We start from the raw sequence: 12,699 nt of genomic DNA, 5'->3' as shown, positions 1-12,699 counted from the left end.
TAGTATTCGAATGCGGGGAAAATTCCAACCCGTCCTCCAAACTGAAGGCTGGTTTGCTAACATGCGTGTCAAACCATGACTCCAGGCTGCCCTGAACTTGATTGTGCATTCTCAGTTCTTGATTAAAGCTACCTCCAGAATGCATTCCAGCTCAGGAAACACAGAAGCAGTTCCTTGATCAAGAATGTGAGATAGGGAGTTCCCGTCATGGCACAGAGAAAACGAATCTAACTAGGATCCATGAGGTTTCAGGTTCAATCCCTGGCCTCGCTCAGTGGGTTAAGGATCCAGTGTGGCCGTGAGCTGTGGTGTAGGTTGCAGATGCGGCTTGGATCTGTGGTGGCTGTGCTATAGGCTGGCAGCTGTAGCCCTGATTCAACTCCTAGCCTGGGAACTTCCATATGTCGCAGGTATGGCCCTAAAGAGCAACAACAACAAAAAAAAAGTGCAATGGCCAGGGTCTCCCAGAGGAGAGGAAGCTGCAGATGAGTTTCGGAGCCCTGGACGCACAGATGGGCACCCTCTAGAAGTGCACGGGGCCTTGTCTGCATCCTCTCTCTACCACAGTGAGGTAAAGGCAATAGCATCCTTTGAGAATGGGCTTATTCTCTCCAAATTTCAACACTGAAATAGAAAGACGACAGCTGAATGTAATTCCCAGGACAGCCGAGGGCTGTCCTGCCCTCACAAGATGCATAAAAGCGTGCGAAACTCTTCCGAAGAAGGCTGTCTATTAGGGGATTTGTTTCCGGGAGCTTAGGATTTCTTACATTTGAGTTTTAGCCGATATTTAATTTAACTCGGCGAGGAATATAATACACTGGGGCAAGACGCGAGCGAAGTGAATGGTATGGCAGTCTGCACAGGACGGCTGACCTTGCAGCTGAGTATTAATTTGAAGTAGCGGAATTAAAATTTCCTATTCTTTTGCATTGTCATGCCTCACGTTGATAAGCACAAAGAAATGTAAATAAAAAAGACCTATTTCAAAACCTTCCGGTACAACCTTTTTGTTTTATGACAAAAGACAGTTAATTAACATAGGAGCAGTAAGCAGCCTTCCCAAACTCATGCTAATTATGTATTCTGTTGACCGTGACTCCAGTCATAAGGTAATTGGCTCGCAGCAACATGACATTTCAAATCATCTCTTGAAATTACATCAAAAAGCCAGCCTGTTTTGTTTTGATAGGGGAACAATCAATTTGATAAGTGGTAACACAGCTCATTGTTTCACATTAATTAGACTAATTGCTGCATGTTAGCCTCTGAAATAGACAGAACTTGGAGAAGACAAAGGCGGCGGCCTTTAGCATGCAGTGCGTGTGGCGGTTCCACTCTTGTGCACAGGCTGTAGGCAGAAAACAGAGCTGTTAGGAGCCTGCCTTGCGGGAGGCTGGGTGTGAACGGTAGTTGGATGTGTTATGCTGAATACACCGGCTTTCGATTGCAGCATCCAGGTTCCCAGGCCCACAGAGAAACCAAGCACGGTCTCTCAGTTCACCCGGTTTGGGTTTGATGGCGTGGCAACCTTCCCACCATCAGGACCCAAACACGTCCCTGCCAAGAGAGGCCCGACCTCACAGCCCCTTGTCGTTTGCCGGGCACTCAGGCCTTAAAAATCGGACTCAAACAAACAAACCAAAAAGACTGCAGCCCAAACAGAATCAAATAACAGGGAAAAAAAAAAAAAGGATTTTCCCCCCAATTACAAACCAGTGTTTTAATCCGCTGCGATTCAGCAAACTGTCATTGTAGAAACCGAACACTTAAGCCTGCACATGCCTTTTCCATTTGACAGACTGTACCTTGGTTTCTTCCCGAGACCACCAATTTAGCCACACGGGACCGTGTGATCTTTAGGACAACAGCCCATGTCAATCTCAATTGGCATCGAAGCGAATTGGACTTGTGACCGGCTGGACTTCTGATGCTCACACAGGTTGATGAGCTCGTGTTACGGGGCGTCTGATGCAATGGAACAGAAATCCTTCCCAGGGAAAAGGCAGCCAGCCCTTAAAAAACCCAGATGCACCACCTCTGTCACTCTGACGCTGTCTAGCCGTCCACACACAACTTCCGAACATTGCTAGCCAACTGAACAAACATGCAAATCGGCCGCCGTGTTGCTGGTGCACCTATTCGCATCTATACTGTTTTGACATGTGAAGTGGGAAATGTCTAAATATGTGATGCGGCAGTTGCGTTTCATCACATTGAAAGCGGTGAGATGGTAAATCATTTTGTTGGCTTTGGGCTGCATTTGACCTAAGGGACAAAGTCTCAAACAGCCAGAGACTCTGCTAACTGCTCCATGCAAAGAGTAGTTTGCCCCTGCCCACGCTGTGGAACGGACTTTCTGTTTCTCACTAGTTTCTCCAACTTTCCCACGAGTGGTGTTGTCTTTGAACAGGAAGGACAGCAGTGTGTAAACAGAACAGGTGTTTCTTTTCCTAAGCTCCACAGCTGCATTACCCGTCCCCAAATTGTAAGTATGAGGTTCCTCCGCTTGTAAATGCTTCTGGGCTGTCGCTGAAATGACAGAGGGAGAGATGACGGTGACATGCAGACCTGGCTTGGAAAATGAATCTGAAACATTTAAAGGAGAAGGATTTCCTTCTGTGTACGAGGGCACCCGGGCTGGGGGAGGTGGGGTGGGGTGGGGGGGGCGTTTGGCCGTTTGTACCAAATCAGAGCCTTTGAATTCTTCTTCTAGCACTCCCTCAAAGGAATGATCCTTTTTCGGGAACTTCAAAGCCCAAATTTGTGCAGCAGGTTTAATTTGGTCATTTAAAAAAAAAAAAAATGTGGTGTAGCAGAGGCAAGCAATTAAATGATTGCTCCTACAAGTTAATAAATCTTCAACAGCCTTTTCAAAAGGTCCAAGGATTTGTGATTTAAGTGTGCTAATGTGCTGTTTTCCCTGTAAAATCCCGGGGTTTATTCAGAAGGTAAATGATGGGGAGAAAAAAAAAAAGGCACCGAGATTGAAGCCCCTTAACATTCAGCTTAAGTGCTGGTTCCACCCGCCTGAGCACACGTTTCGCAGCAGCTTTGTTAAGATTCCAGCCGGCACCCTCGCTGTCACCACTGGTTCTTGTACAGTCAAGCCCTGCTCTGTGCAGAGCAAATCTTTGCTCAGTTAGGGGAGCGTCAGTCACCAGTGAGCTTGGCTGGCAGCCCAGGGTTGTTAGGCCTTTCCCTGCTCCACCCGCATGAGAAATTGATGGGACATAGCTACCCAAACAACAGAGTGGAGAAATGGGATAAAAAATAAATAAATAAATGAAATTGTCACCCAGGCTGACAGAATAATTTTGAAAATGCAATGTACACATCCAGTCTACAAGCAGAACAGGGAAACTCGGGCTTTGCTTGGTGCCAGGCAGTGTCTCCTCTGGTTGGTAGCCGTTTCTTCTTTCTGCTTCTCAAAGATGTGGATTTGGAATAGGGGGCAGGAGGAAGAGCAGTCCCGGCCAATGATTAACCTGGGTAGAACCTTCTGGCCACTTAGACCTGCTAGATGCTCCTAGGCCAATTATCTACTTAAGAAAAACATCCCCCCAGCAACGCTGTGGAGTGAAGTCACAGGCTTTGGTGGAGGGAGACAACTCTGACAGTGGGTAATTTCTGCTGAGGAGAAAAATAAGGATCAGAGAAAATCAGGGACGGAGCCGAAAAAAAGATATAAAGTAGGCATGGTTTTTAAATAGGAATGCCTGGCAGAGCCATTAATCACACAGAGCTCTGAGCTACAGGCTTTCTATAGTGCCACTAAGACCAAAGGACAAGACTCCTCAGAGAGCCCTGAATATACCATCAAACGCTCCCCTCTTGCCCCAAAGCATAAGAGGAATGACCTGCTCAGAGGCCAAAAAAAAAAAAAAAAAATTAAAAATCTAAGGAGTTTGAGTAAATATTTAGATTCTTTGGTTTTCTACCATTGAATCAATGCTCTGGTGGCCCTGGCAGTTCTTACTCTCATCTAAGTGGAAAAAGGGAATTTCATTGACGGCAATAGATTATTTAGCAGCTTTGACGGGTTGTGGAGGGGAGGGGCCGGCACACTGATGAACCCGAACCCTCCAGCAAGCCTTTGTTTCAAAAAGCTATTAATTGGAGGTTTGTGGGGAGAAATCAGAGACCACTGTAGGTTCTGAAGCTTTCATAACTTCTTTTAAAAACCCCTCAGTACTCTTGTAGCATGCACGTGCTCTTTGAATGCATAATTTCTCCTGGAAGTTATAGGATTCCTGCTCCGGGCTGTGCCTGTGTTGAAAAAGGGTTCTGAGAATGTTGGCGTTTTGCTCCCTCCGCGCGTCTCCAGCGCGCGTTCCTGCTGGTGGTAAATGGGGACTTCGTGAACTGGTGTAACTGGAGTGGTGAAGGATGGAGCTTCCTAATTCCATCTTTGACGCACTGCTCTGAGCACCCACCCTCTGGCTGACTTCACAGGATCTGGGCTTTCAGACGAATTCCTAGCAAAGAAATACAGTCACGTATTTACCGGTCATCATTGCGCGTTCTCTGTGATGTGGGTTGGCTTCGAGGCATGGTGGGAATATCCTCAAGATATGTAAGATGCCTTTTCTCTTTGGTAGAGTACCTCTCCTAACTTGGATTCAGGCTCTCTGTGTCGGAGTACTAATCGAGTTGCTGAGAAAATGAAGTGACTCTAAAGCTCCCAGCCAGTTGCTTCGCCTGTATGAAGGGCTTCACAGCTGCCGTTTTTGGACACGTGGGTTGTGGCCTAAGGAATCACGGTGAACATTTGAAATTCCCTGTAATAGCATCAGGGCCAGATTCCTGGCTAGGTCCTCACACAGGGTCCAGGGCTCAGAAGGACCCTGCGCTTGGTTTCATGTTCTGCCGTCGCCGTCTTGAGGTTTTTCGTAGCTTTTGAACAAGGGGCTCCATGGTTTCTTTTTGCATTGGGCTCCGCAGATGTTGCACTGGTTCTGAATACGGTTATTTGAGTTTGCCCACGGTGTCCATTTCTTTGCCGCTGTAACTTTTATTGGATATTTTACACTAGCGTTTCATATTCTCAGGGACCAAGTAACCACTCAATGAATTCTCCCTTTTTTGGCTTCTTGCTGCCACGTTCTTCCCATTAATGCCGGCGGGGGGGGGGGGGGGGGGCGCTACTCTCTCCTTGCCCCACCCCCAGTCCCATTCCCCAGACAGGAGGTGCCCTGCTGCTCCTTTGGGGCCCCAGGGCCCTTGCTGCTCTTCCTGCATGAGCCTTCCTTAGCCTCCCCCACTTTCCCAAACAGAAAGAAGGCTTCCTCCAGGGTGTTCACCCATCCTGGCAGCACCTTATGAAACATACACCTGCTGTAACCACTTCTCCCACCGCGGTTCTAGACAGCAAGGTCTTTCGAGAGGGGAGGGGGCTTTCTCTTTCTCACCATTCCCATACAAAGTCAGCATTCAGGTGTTTTGTTTTGTTTTGTTTTTAATGGCAGCTCTTGAGGCATATGGAGGGTCCCAGGCTAGGGGTCTAATCGGAGCTGCAGCTGCTGGCCTACAGCACAGCCACAGCAATGCGGAATCTGAGCTGCATCTGTGACCTACACCGCAGCCTATGGCAATGCTGGATTCTTAACCCACTCAGCGAGGCCAGTGGTCGAACCCACATCCTCATGGATACTAGTCAACAGGTTCATTACTGCTGAGTTACAACTCCAGCATTCAGTTTGTTGACTGAATAAATGAGCAACCAAACCAGTCACCAGAGCTACCAGATGCCCCACGGACTCATTTTTATCTCACTTCTAAAATTTTTTTTCTCTGCTTTCCATTTGCAAAGTTCTTTGGAGCAACAGAATACTTCAAATGTATGTGATAGGAACCCAATGAAAAAGCAATTAGATAAAAATGAGCTCCTGATGACTGAAAATTGGTAAGAAATTAAATGGATATCACAGTCAGTAAAATGGAACCGAAAATTGGTAAGAAATTAAATGGATATCACAGTCAGTAAAATGGAACACTGTTGAAATATCTACTCTATTTGATAATATGTTTAGACTTTTAGTCTTTTTTTTTTTTTTTGCCACGCCCACAGCATGTGGAAGTTCCTGGACCAGGGACTGAACACGAGCCACAGCAGTGACTACACCAGATCCTTAACCCACTGCACCACTAGGGAACTCGAAGACTGTTAAAGTCTTATTTGAAGGCCTTAAGCATATGTATACATTCAGAGGTTTAGAAGCCTTTAACACAGGAGCCCACAAGACAAGGGGGAACCCACAGAAGGATGGGTTTGATGGTGGGCAGAGATGTGAGTTAGGACATGCTGGTGCAATTGAATGCTAAAGGTGCCAAGCATCTGCAGTTTTCTGAGGCAAAAGTCCCTGCCTTTCATCAGACCCTCAAAGGAGCCTCTGGCCCAAAGTAATTAAAGACCCTTGCTTTGGTATTTTAATTTGAGAAAATGATGTTTCTTTTTATTAAGATAGAATGCTGTGTATGATGACCTACCATTATTAAAGGAATGCTTTCCAGACTTTTAACAACCCCCCCCCCCCCCCGGCATATACCCCAGTTTATCCACGCTTAAGTTTGAAAACATGTCTCTAGAAGGGTTTCCAGTTGAGATTTTTGTGCTTGCTTTTCAAAAGGATCTGCCTGGTTTCCCTCCCTTTCTCTCCAGCCTGTACTCTGGGCTTGTGCAGATTCCTCCGTGTGCAGAGGGCACCGGGAAAGGGCAGCTGAGAAGCCGTGTCAGCCAATGGCTACTCGTGCTGCACTGCTTTAGTCGGTCCAGGCTATTTTTAGAATTCATGGCATTGATGTGCTCGGGGCCTTGGTGACAAGATGTTAATCGTTTCCTGACTGGGCAGACAGCTGTGTAGAGAGGTGTTAAGTTTTCAGTAAAATCATCTGTTTTACTCCCTCACATGTACCTGCCATGTTAGCTCATTTACCACTGAATTTTTGGTCTGTTTTTCTTGCCTTTAGGCAACTTTTATTTCCTTTCTTTGTTCTCGTGTAATGTTATCGGAAAAGTACTGAGAGTCCTCCTCCCTCCACTCGGTAAGTTGGATGGCTTTTACTTACACATAAATGTGGATTTTGAGGGCTCCCCTTCCTCAAGAATATTATGGGGCTATAGAACTATAACCCCAAATTACTCAGAGAACCCGAATTACTAACAGACGAAACCTACAGTTATCATTACAGATCAATTCACTCAGTTTCGTAGAAGAGTCTAGCCTGTTTCTGTTTTGTTTTTTCTCTAGTTTGTCTTTGAATGGAGGGTATAAGCTTTGCCAGGGGTTCACAGGTGCAAAGTGTGTCCTCTTGGTTGAGATTTTGCGAACTTTTGAATGTAGAAACCTCCCTGGGATAACATAGCTCAATGTTCTCAGCTGTTTTTTGTTTTGTTTGTTTTTGTTTTGTTTTGTTTTTTGTCTTTTTGCCATTTCTTGGGCCGCTCCCGCGGCATATGGAGGTTCCCAGGCTAGGGGTCAAATCAGAGCCGTAGCCACCAGCCTTCACCAGAGTCACAGCAACACGGGATCCGAGCCGCGTCTGCAACCTGCACCACAGCTCACGGCAACGCCGGATCCTTAACCCACTGAGCAAGGGCAGGGACTGAACCCGCAACCTCATGGTTCCTAGTCGGATTCGTTAACCACTGCGCCACGACGGGAACTCCTGTTTTTTTTTTTTTTTTTTTTTTTGGTCACTCCATATCCCTCATGTCCTCTGCTCTGAATTCTCTCCAGTCCAAATTGAGAAATCATTTGTAATTTCCAGAATCGTGTATCCAGTCTTCCTGTGTATGCATCAGTAAATCATAAACGCCTGTGAGACGAGGGTCTGACGTGTTTGTACGGCCCATAGATCCCAGCACCGTGCCAGATCTGTCATTCGTGCTTTTCAATCCCTGCTGATTCAGTAATGATGACAACCCCGCTTCCATCCTGAGCAATCAGATCTGCCCTTCCCATTGTGGTTCTGCAGGCATTGGTAACGTCTCTGGATATTTCACGTTTGTTGGGGGAAATTCGCTCATGAAATAATTTCTACACGTGGCAGAAAGAGCACGATAGAGTGATCGCGTAATGGGTGGAAAAGACCCAGTCTACAGAATGAGAAATTAGTTTCATATTTATCAGAATTCCTTCGGAGAATACCTTTTGCCCATTATCAGGTTTTCAAAAAGGGTCTAAGGATATTGCAGAGCCATCGGATGAAGAAGGTAACATTTATTGCGTGAGGTCTTGAGCTGATGGTGTGAGCTCATCAGCAAACATAGAAGCTGATGATCTGCTTGGACTATAGCAAAGAGTAATTAAGAAGCTGGAGAAGATCTCGGAGATTATAGAGCCAAGCCTCCTTATTTTGTGGGTGAGGGGATTGGTTCCCATTTAGTTACCAAGTCAAGATCATAGAAGTAGTATCATTAACAGCAATTAATATAAGTGAGGCTCTTCTTGACATGCTTTGAGTATGTTAACTTGTGACTTCACAGAAACTCTGTGAGGTGGATATATGTCCTGCCTTCTCCGTTTCCACTGTCCCTCCCTTCAGCCAAGCTTCCATCACCAACTCTTTGGATTCAGCAAAGACCTCCTAACTGATCATCCCACATCTGTTCTTTCTGCCCAGGCAGATTTAACAATCTAGTGAAAACTCCAGTCTGTCCAGGACACATCCTGCTCTCATGTTGCTTGTAGGATTTCCAGGAGGCAGCCCTTTCTGGCTTCCTGGGGCCTCCTTTATTCACTCCTGGTTACCCCTCCACCCCCCACCTGTCAGAGCCTTCCATCTGCATCCCTCTATCTAGAAGGCACTCTCCTTTCTCCTTTTCCCAGACTTACTTCAACCGTCCTCTTGGATCTTAAGTCAGAAGTCACGGCCTCAGGGAAGCCTTCTCTGACTCCCTAGCTGATGGGATGCCAGATGCCACTGTTACCAGCCTTAGGGCCCTCAGGGACCATATCCCTTTGACTCACCCCTGTGTCCCAAAGCTAATGCAGTGCCCAGTGCAGAGCAGACAACACGGATTTGTTGAAGGAGGAAAAGAAAGATGGAAAAAAGATCTGAGGTGTCAGAAATAATTCAGTCTCTTATGTCAATCAAAAGAGTCAGGTTTGGAGTTAACAGTATCTGATTTAGATTCCTACCTGACTGCTTTTTTTTTTTTCCCTTTTGGCCATGCCTTCCATGGCATGTGGAAGTTCCCAGGCCAGGGATCAAACCGCACCACAGCAGTGACAACACGAGATTCTTAACCTGCTACATCACCAGGGGAGCTTCTGCAGCTTCCTTAGTGGGGAAATGCATGGAATGGGGAGAAAGAGCAAAAGGCTAGTCAAAAATGATGCTGAGATGAATTCCAAATGATCTGTCTAGGTACTCTGCCCTGAAAGAGAAGGGGTATAGCTGGCCACTTCTTTTTTTTTTTTTTTAATTAAAGTATAGGTGATTTACAACGTTGTGTCAATTTCTGCTGTACAGCACAGTGACCCAGTCATACCTATATGTACATTCTCTTTCTTTTTTTATGATTGTCATTACTTTTATAGTTGTACAAGGATCATCACATCCAAATTTTATAGCATCTCCATCCCAAACCTTCAGGGCATCCCCTCACCTCCCAACCTGTCTCCTTTGGAAAAACCATAAGTTTTTCAAAGTCTGTGAGTCAGTGTCTGCTCCACAGAGAAGTTTACTGTGTCCTTTTTTTTAGAGTCCACATGTAAGTGATAGCATATGATGTTGGTGTCTCCCTGTCTGACTGACTTCACTTAGCATGACAATGTCTGGGTCCATCCGTGTTGCTGCAAATGCTGTCATTTCTTTCCTTTAAGTTGCTGAGTCATATTCCATTGTGTATATGTACATCTTCCTGATCCACTCCTCTCCTCTGTTGATGGACATTTAGGTCATTTCCATGTCTTGGCTATTGTATATAGTGCTGCAGTGAACATTGGAGTGCATGTATCCTTTCGAGTCATGGTTTTCTCTGGCTAGACATCCAGGCCCACGTACATACAGTCAATTGATCTATGACAAAGGAGGCAAGAATATACAATGGAGAAAAGACAGTCCCTTCAATCAATGGTGCTGGGAAAACTGGACAGCCACATGAAATTAGAACACTTCCTAACACCATACACAAATATAAACTCTCAATGGATTAAAGACCTAAATATAAGACCAGACACTATAAAACTCTTAGCAGAAACATAGGCAAAACACTCTCCAGCATAAACCAGAGCAGTATCTTCTCAGTTCCACCTCCTAGAGTAATGACAATAAAAACACAAATAAACAAATGGGACTTAATTAAACCTAAAAGTTTCTGCACAGCAAAGGAAACCCTAAACAAAACAAAAAGACGACCCACAGAATGGGAGAAAATATTTGCAAATGAAGTGACTGACAAGGGATTAATCTCCAAAATTTATAAACCCTTTCTGCATCTCAATACAAAAAGAAAAAAAATCAAAAAATGGGCAGAATATATCAACAGACAGTTCTCTAAAGAAGACATATGGATGGCCAAAAAAACGCATGAAAAGATGTTCAACATCACTCATTATTAGAGAAATGCAAATCAAAACCACTATGAAGAGTTCCCGTTGTGGCGCAGTGGTTAACGAATCCGACTAGGAACCATGAGGTTTCGGGTTTGATCCCTGCCCTTGCTCAGTGGGTTAACAATCCAGCGTTGCCGCGAGCTGTGGTGTAGGTTGCAGACGCAGCTCGGATCCCGCGTTGCTGTGGCTCTGGCGTAGGCCGGTGACTACAGCTCCAATTCGACCCCTAGCCTGGGAACCTCCATATGCCACGGGAGCGGCCCAAGAAATAGCAAAAAGACAAAAAAAAAAAAAAAAATCATTATGAGATACCACCTTACACAAGCCAGAAAGGCCGTCATCAAAAAGTCTGCAAAAAATAAATGCTGGAGAGGGTGTGGAGAAAAGGGAATCCTATGACACTGTTGGTGGGAGGGTAAACTGGTGAAACCACTGTGGAAAACAGTATGGAGATTCCTCAGAAAACTAAAAATAGAACTACCATTTGATCCAGCAATCCTACATTCTCTTTCTTCTATCATCTTCCATTATAGTCTCTCCCAAGAGACTGGACATGGTCCCCTGTGCTGTGCAGTAGGATACCAGTCACTTCTTAAGTATGGGCTGTGCATGATGATTGCCTTCTCAAAAGAACAGTATGGAAAGAGGGGTGGGAAGGAGTAACTTCCCACAGTGGGGAAACCAGACAAAGAAGACCTCTGCCAGGTAGGGAAGGTTGGCCCCGACACTGATAGATCACGTTGGTAGTGTGTACTTTTGACAGGATGGGCTGAAAACAGCACTTTACCTCTGTGGTCCTCCAAACCCGTAGCCCGAGTCGAAACATGAGAAAAATAACAAGCAAATCTCAATCAGGGAATTCTATGAAGGGCTTGACCAGAACGCCTCAAAACTGTCAAGATCATGGAAAATAAGAGAAGTCTGAGAGATGTTACAGTCTGTCGGAGCCTCAGGAGCCACAACAACTAAATGTATTTATCTATGTATTTATTTTGAATGTTAGGGCTGCACCCAAGACATATGGAAATTCCCAGGCTAGGGGTCAAATCAAAGCTGTAGCTGCGGGCTTACACCACAGCCACAGCCATGCAGGATCTGAGCTGCATCCATGACCTACACCATAGCACATGGCAATGCCAGAGCCTTAACCCACTGAGCGAGGCCAGGAATCAAACCTATGTTCTCATGGTTACTCGGTGGGCTCATTATCGCTGAGCCACGGGTATTCCATAACAACTAAATGTGATGTGACATCCTGATGAGGTCCTGGAGCAGAAGAAGGACAATAGATAATTAAGAACATCTGGATAGATATGGAATTTAGTGAATCATGATGTATCAGTACTGGTTCGTTTGTGGTGGCAAAGGTAACATTACAATTTGGAGACCGGGTGGGAGGTCTCTGGGTGGGAACTGTCTAGTGCTATCCTCACAACTCTTCTGCAGATTTAAAAGTATCCTAAAATTAAAAGATTCTATCAAAACACCCAAAGCTGGTCAGGTTTTGAGGTTGGATGTCTGGGAAGTCAGTGGTGACAAAAGACAGCAGGAGAATCCACCACGAAGTCACTGGCTCTGGGCATTAGGAAGTGTGGAGGGGGCTGGTGGTGGCATCAGACCTCAAGCTTAAGGAGATGCCGGGGGCTGAGGAAGAGGAGGTACCCCCAGAAAGTCACAGGGAAAAAAAGGAGTTGGAGTTGAGCTAGAAGAAACCATAGACACCAGTGAAGGATTATTTTTTCAAGATTTGGAAAAATGTGTATTGGTCCATGACATGGGAGGAGAAACTGCTACAATGCTTCTTCCATTTGTATTTAAATGTGAGGCCCTAAAAAGGTGATGGTTAGGTGTTCCCTTGCGACACAGCAGGTTAAGGACCCAGTGTTACCACTGCTGTGGCTTAGGTCATTGCTTTGGATGGTTCAATCCCTGGCCTGGGAACTTCCACATGCCTCAGGTGTAGCCAAGAAAAAATAACACAAAACAAACAAACAAACAAAAAAGCAGGTAATGGTTAGATGATGGCTAGAGATTACGGATGGGTTGGCTTTATTCCAACATGATTTGGTAGGCCAGTTTTGTTGTTTCCTTGAGAAAATCCCCAGATACTGGTATCTCTAGGTCCTTTCTCTAGAAC

The 12,699-nt window shown here is 45.5% G+C and overlaps 1 protein-coding gene across 22 annotated transcripts in view; it reads left to right on the top strand.

The window, feature by feature from the left end:
* ESRRG (estrogen related receptor gamma) overlaps window positions 1-12,699 on the top strand; it is a 660,805-nt gene that overhangs the window by 339,311 nt on the left and 308,795 nt on the right. Inside the window, exon 1 of one of the 22 annotated variants that reach the window (XM_021064129.1) lies at window positions 378-2,225. The exons of 19 other annotated variants lie outside the window; for them this stretch is intronic. Coding sequence is in view for 1 of the 3 variants with exons in the window: in XM_021064107.1 (XP_020919766.1) it covers window positions 2,178-2,233 (56 nt within the window). In the remaining 2 variants the exon portion in view is untranslated. Of the gene's footprint in view, window positions 1-377; window positions 2,489-12,699 lie in introns of those variants that run through there. 2 more of the 22 variants (XM_021064107.1, XM_021064121.1) reach the window with 2 other exon arrangements.

This window comes from Sus scrofa, chromosome 10 (assembly GCF_000003025.6).
Source record: "Sus scrofa isolate TJ Tabasco breed Duroc chromosome 10, Sscrofa11.1, whole genome shotgun sequence".
Taxonomy (NCBI): domain Eukaryota; kingdom Metazoa; phylum Chordata; class Mammalia; order Artiodactyla; family Suidae; genus Sus; species Sus scrofa.
This window is presented reverse-complemented; position numbering and strand designations above follow the sequence as displayed.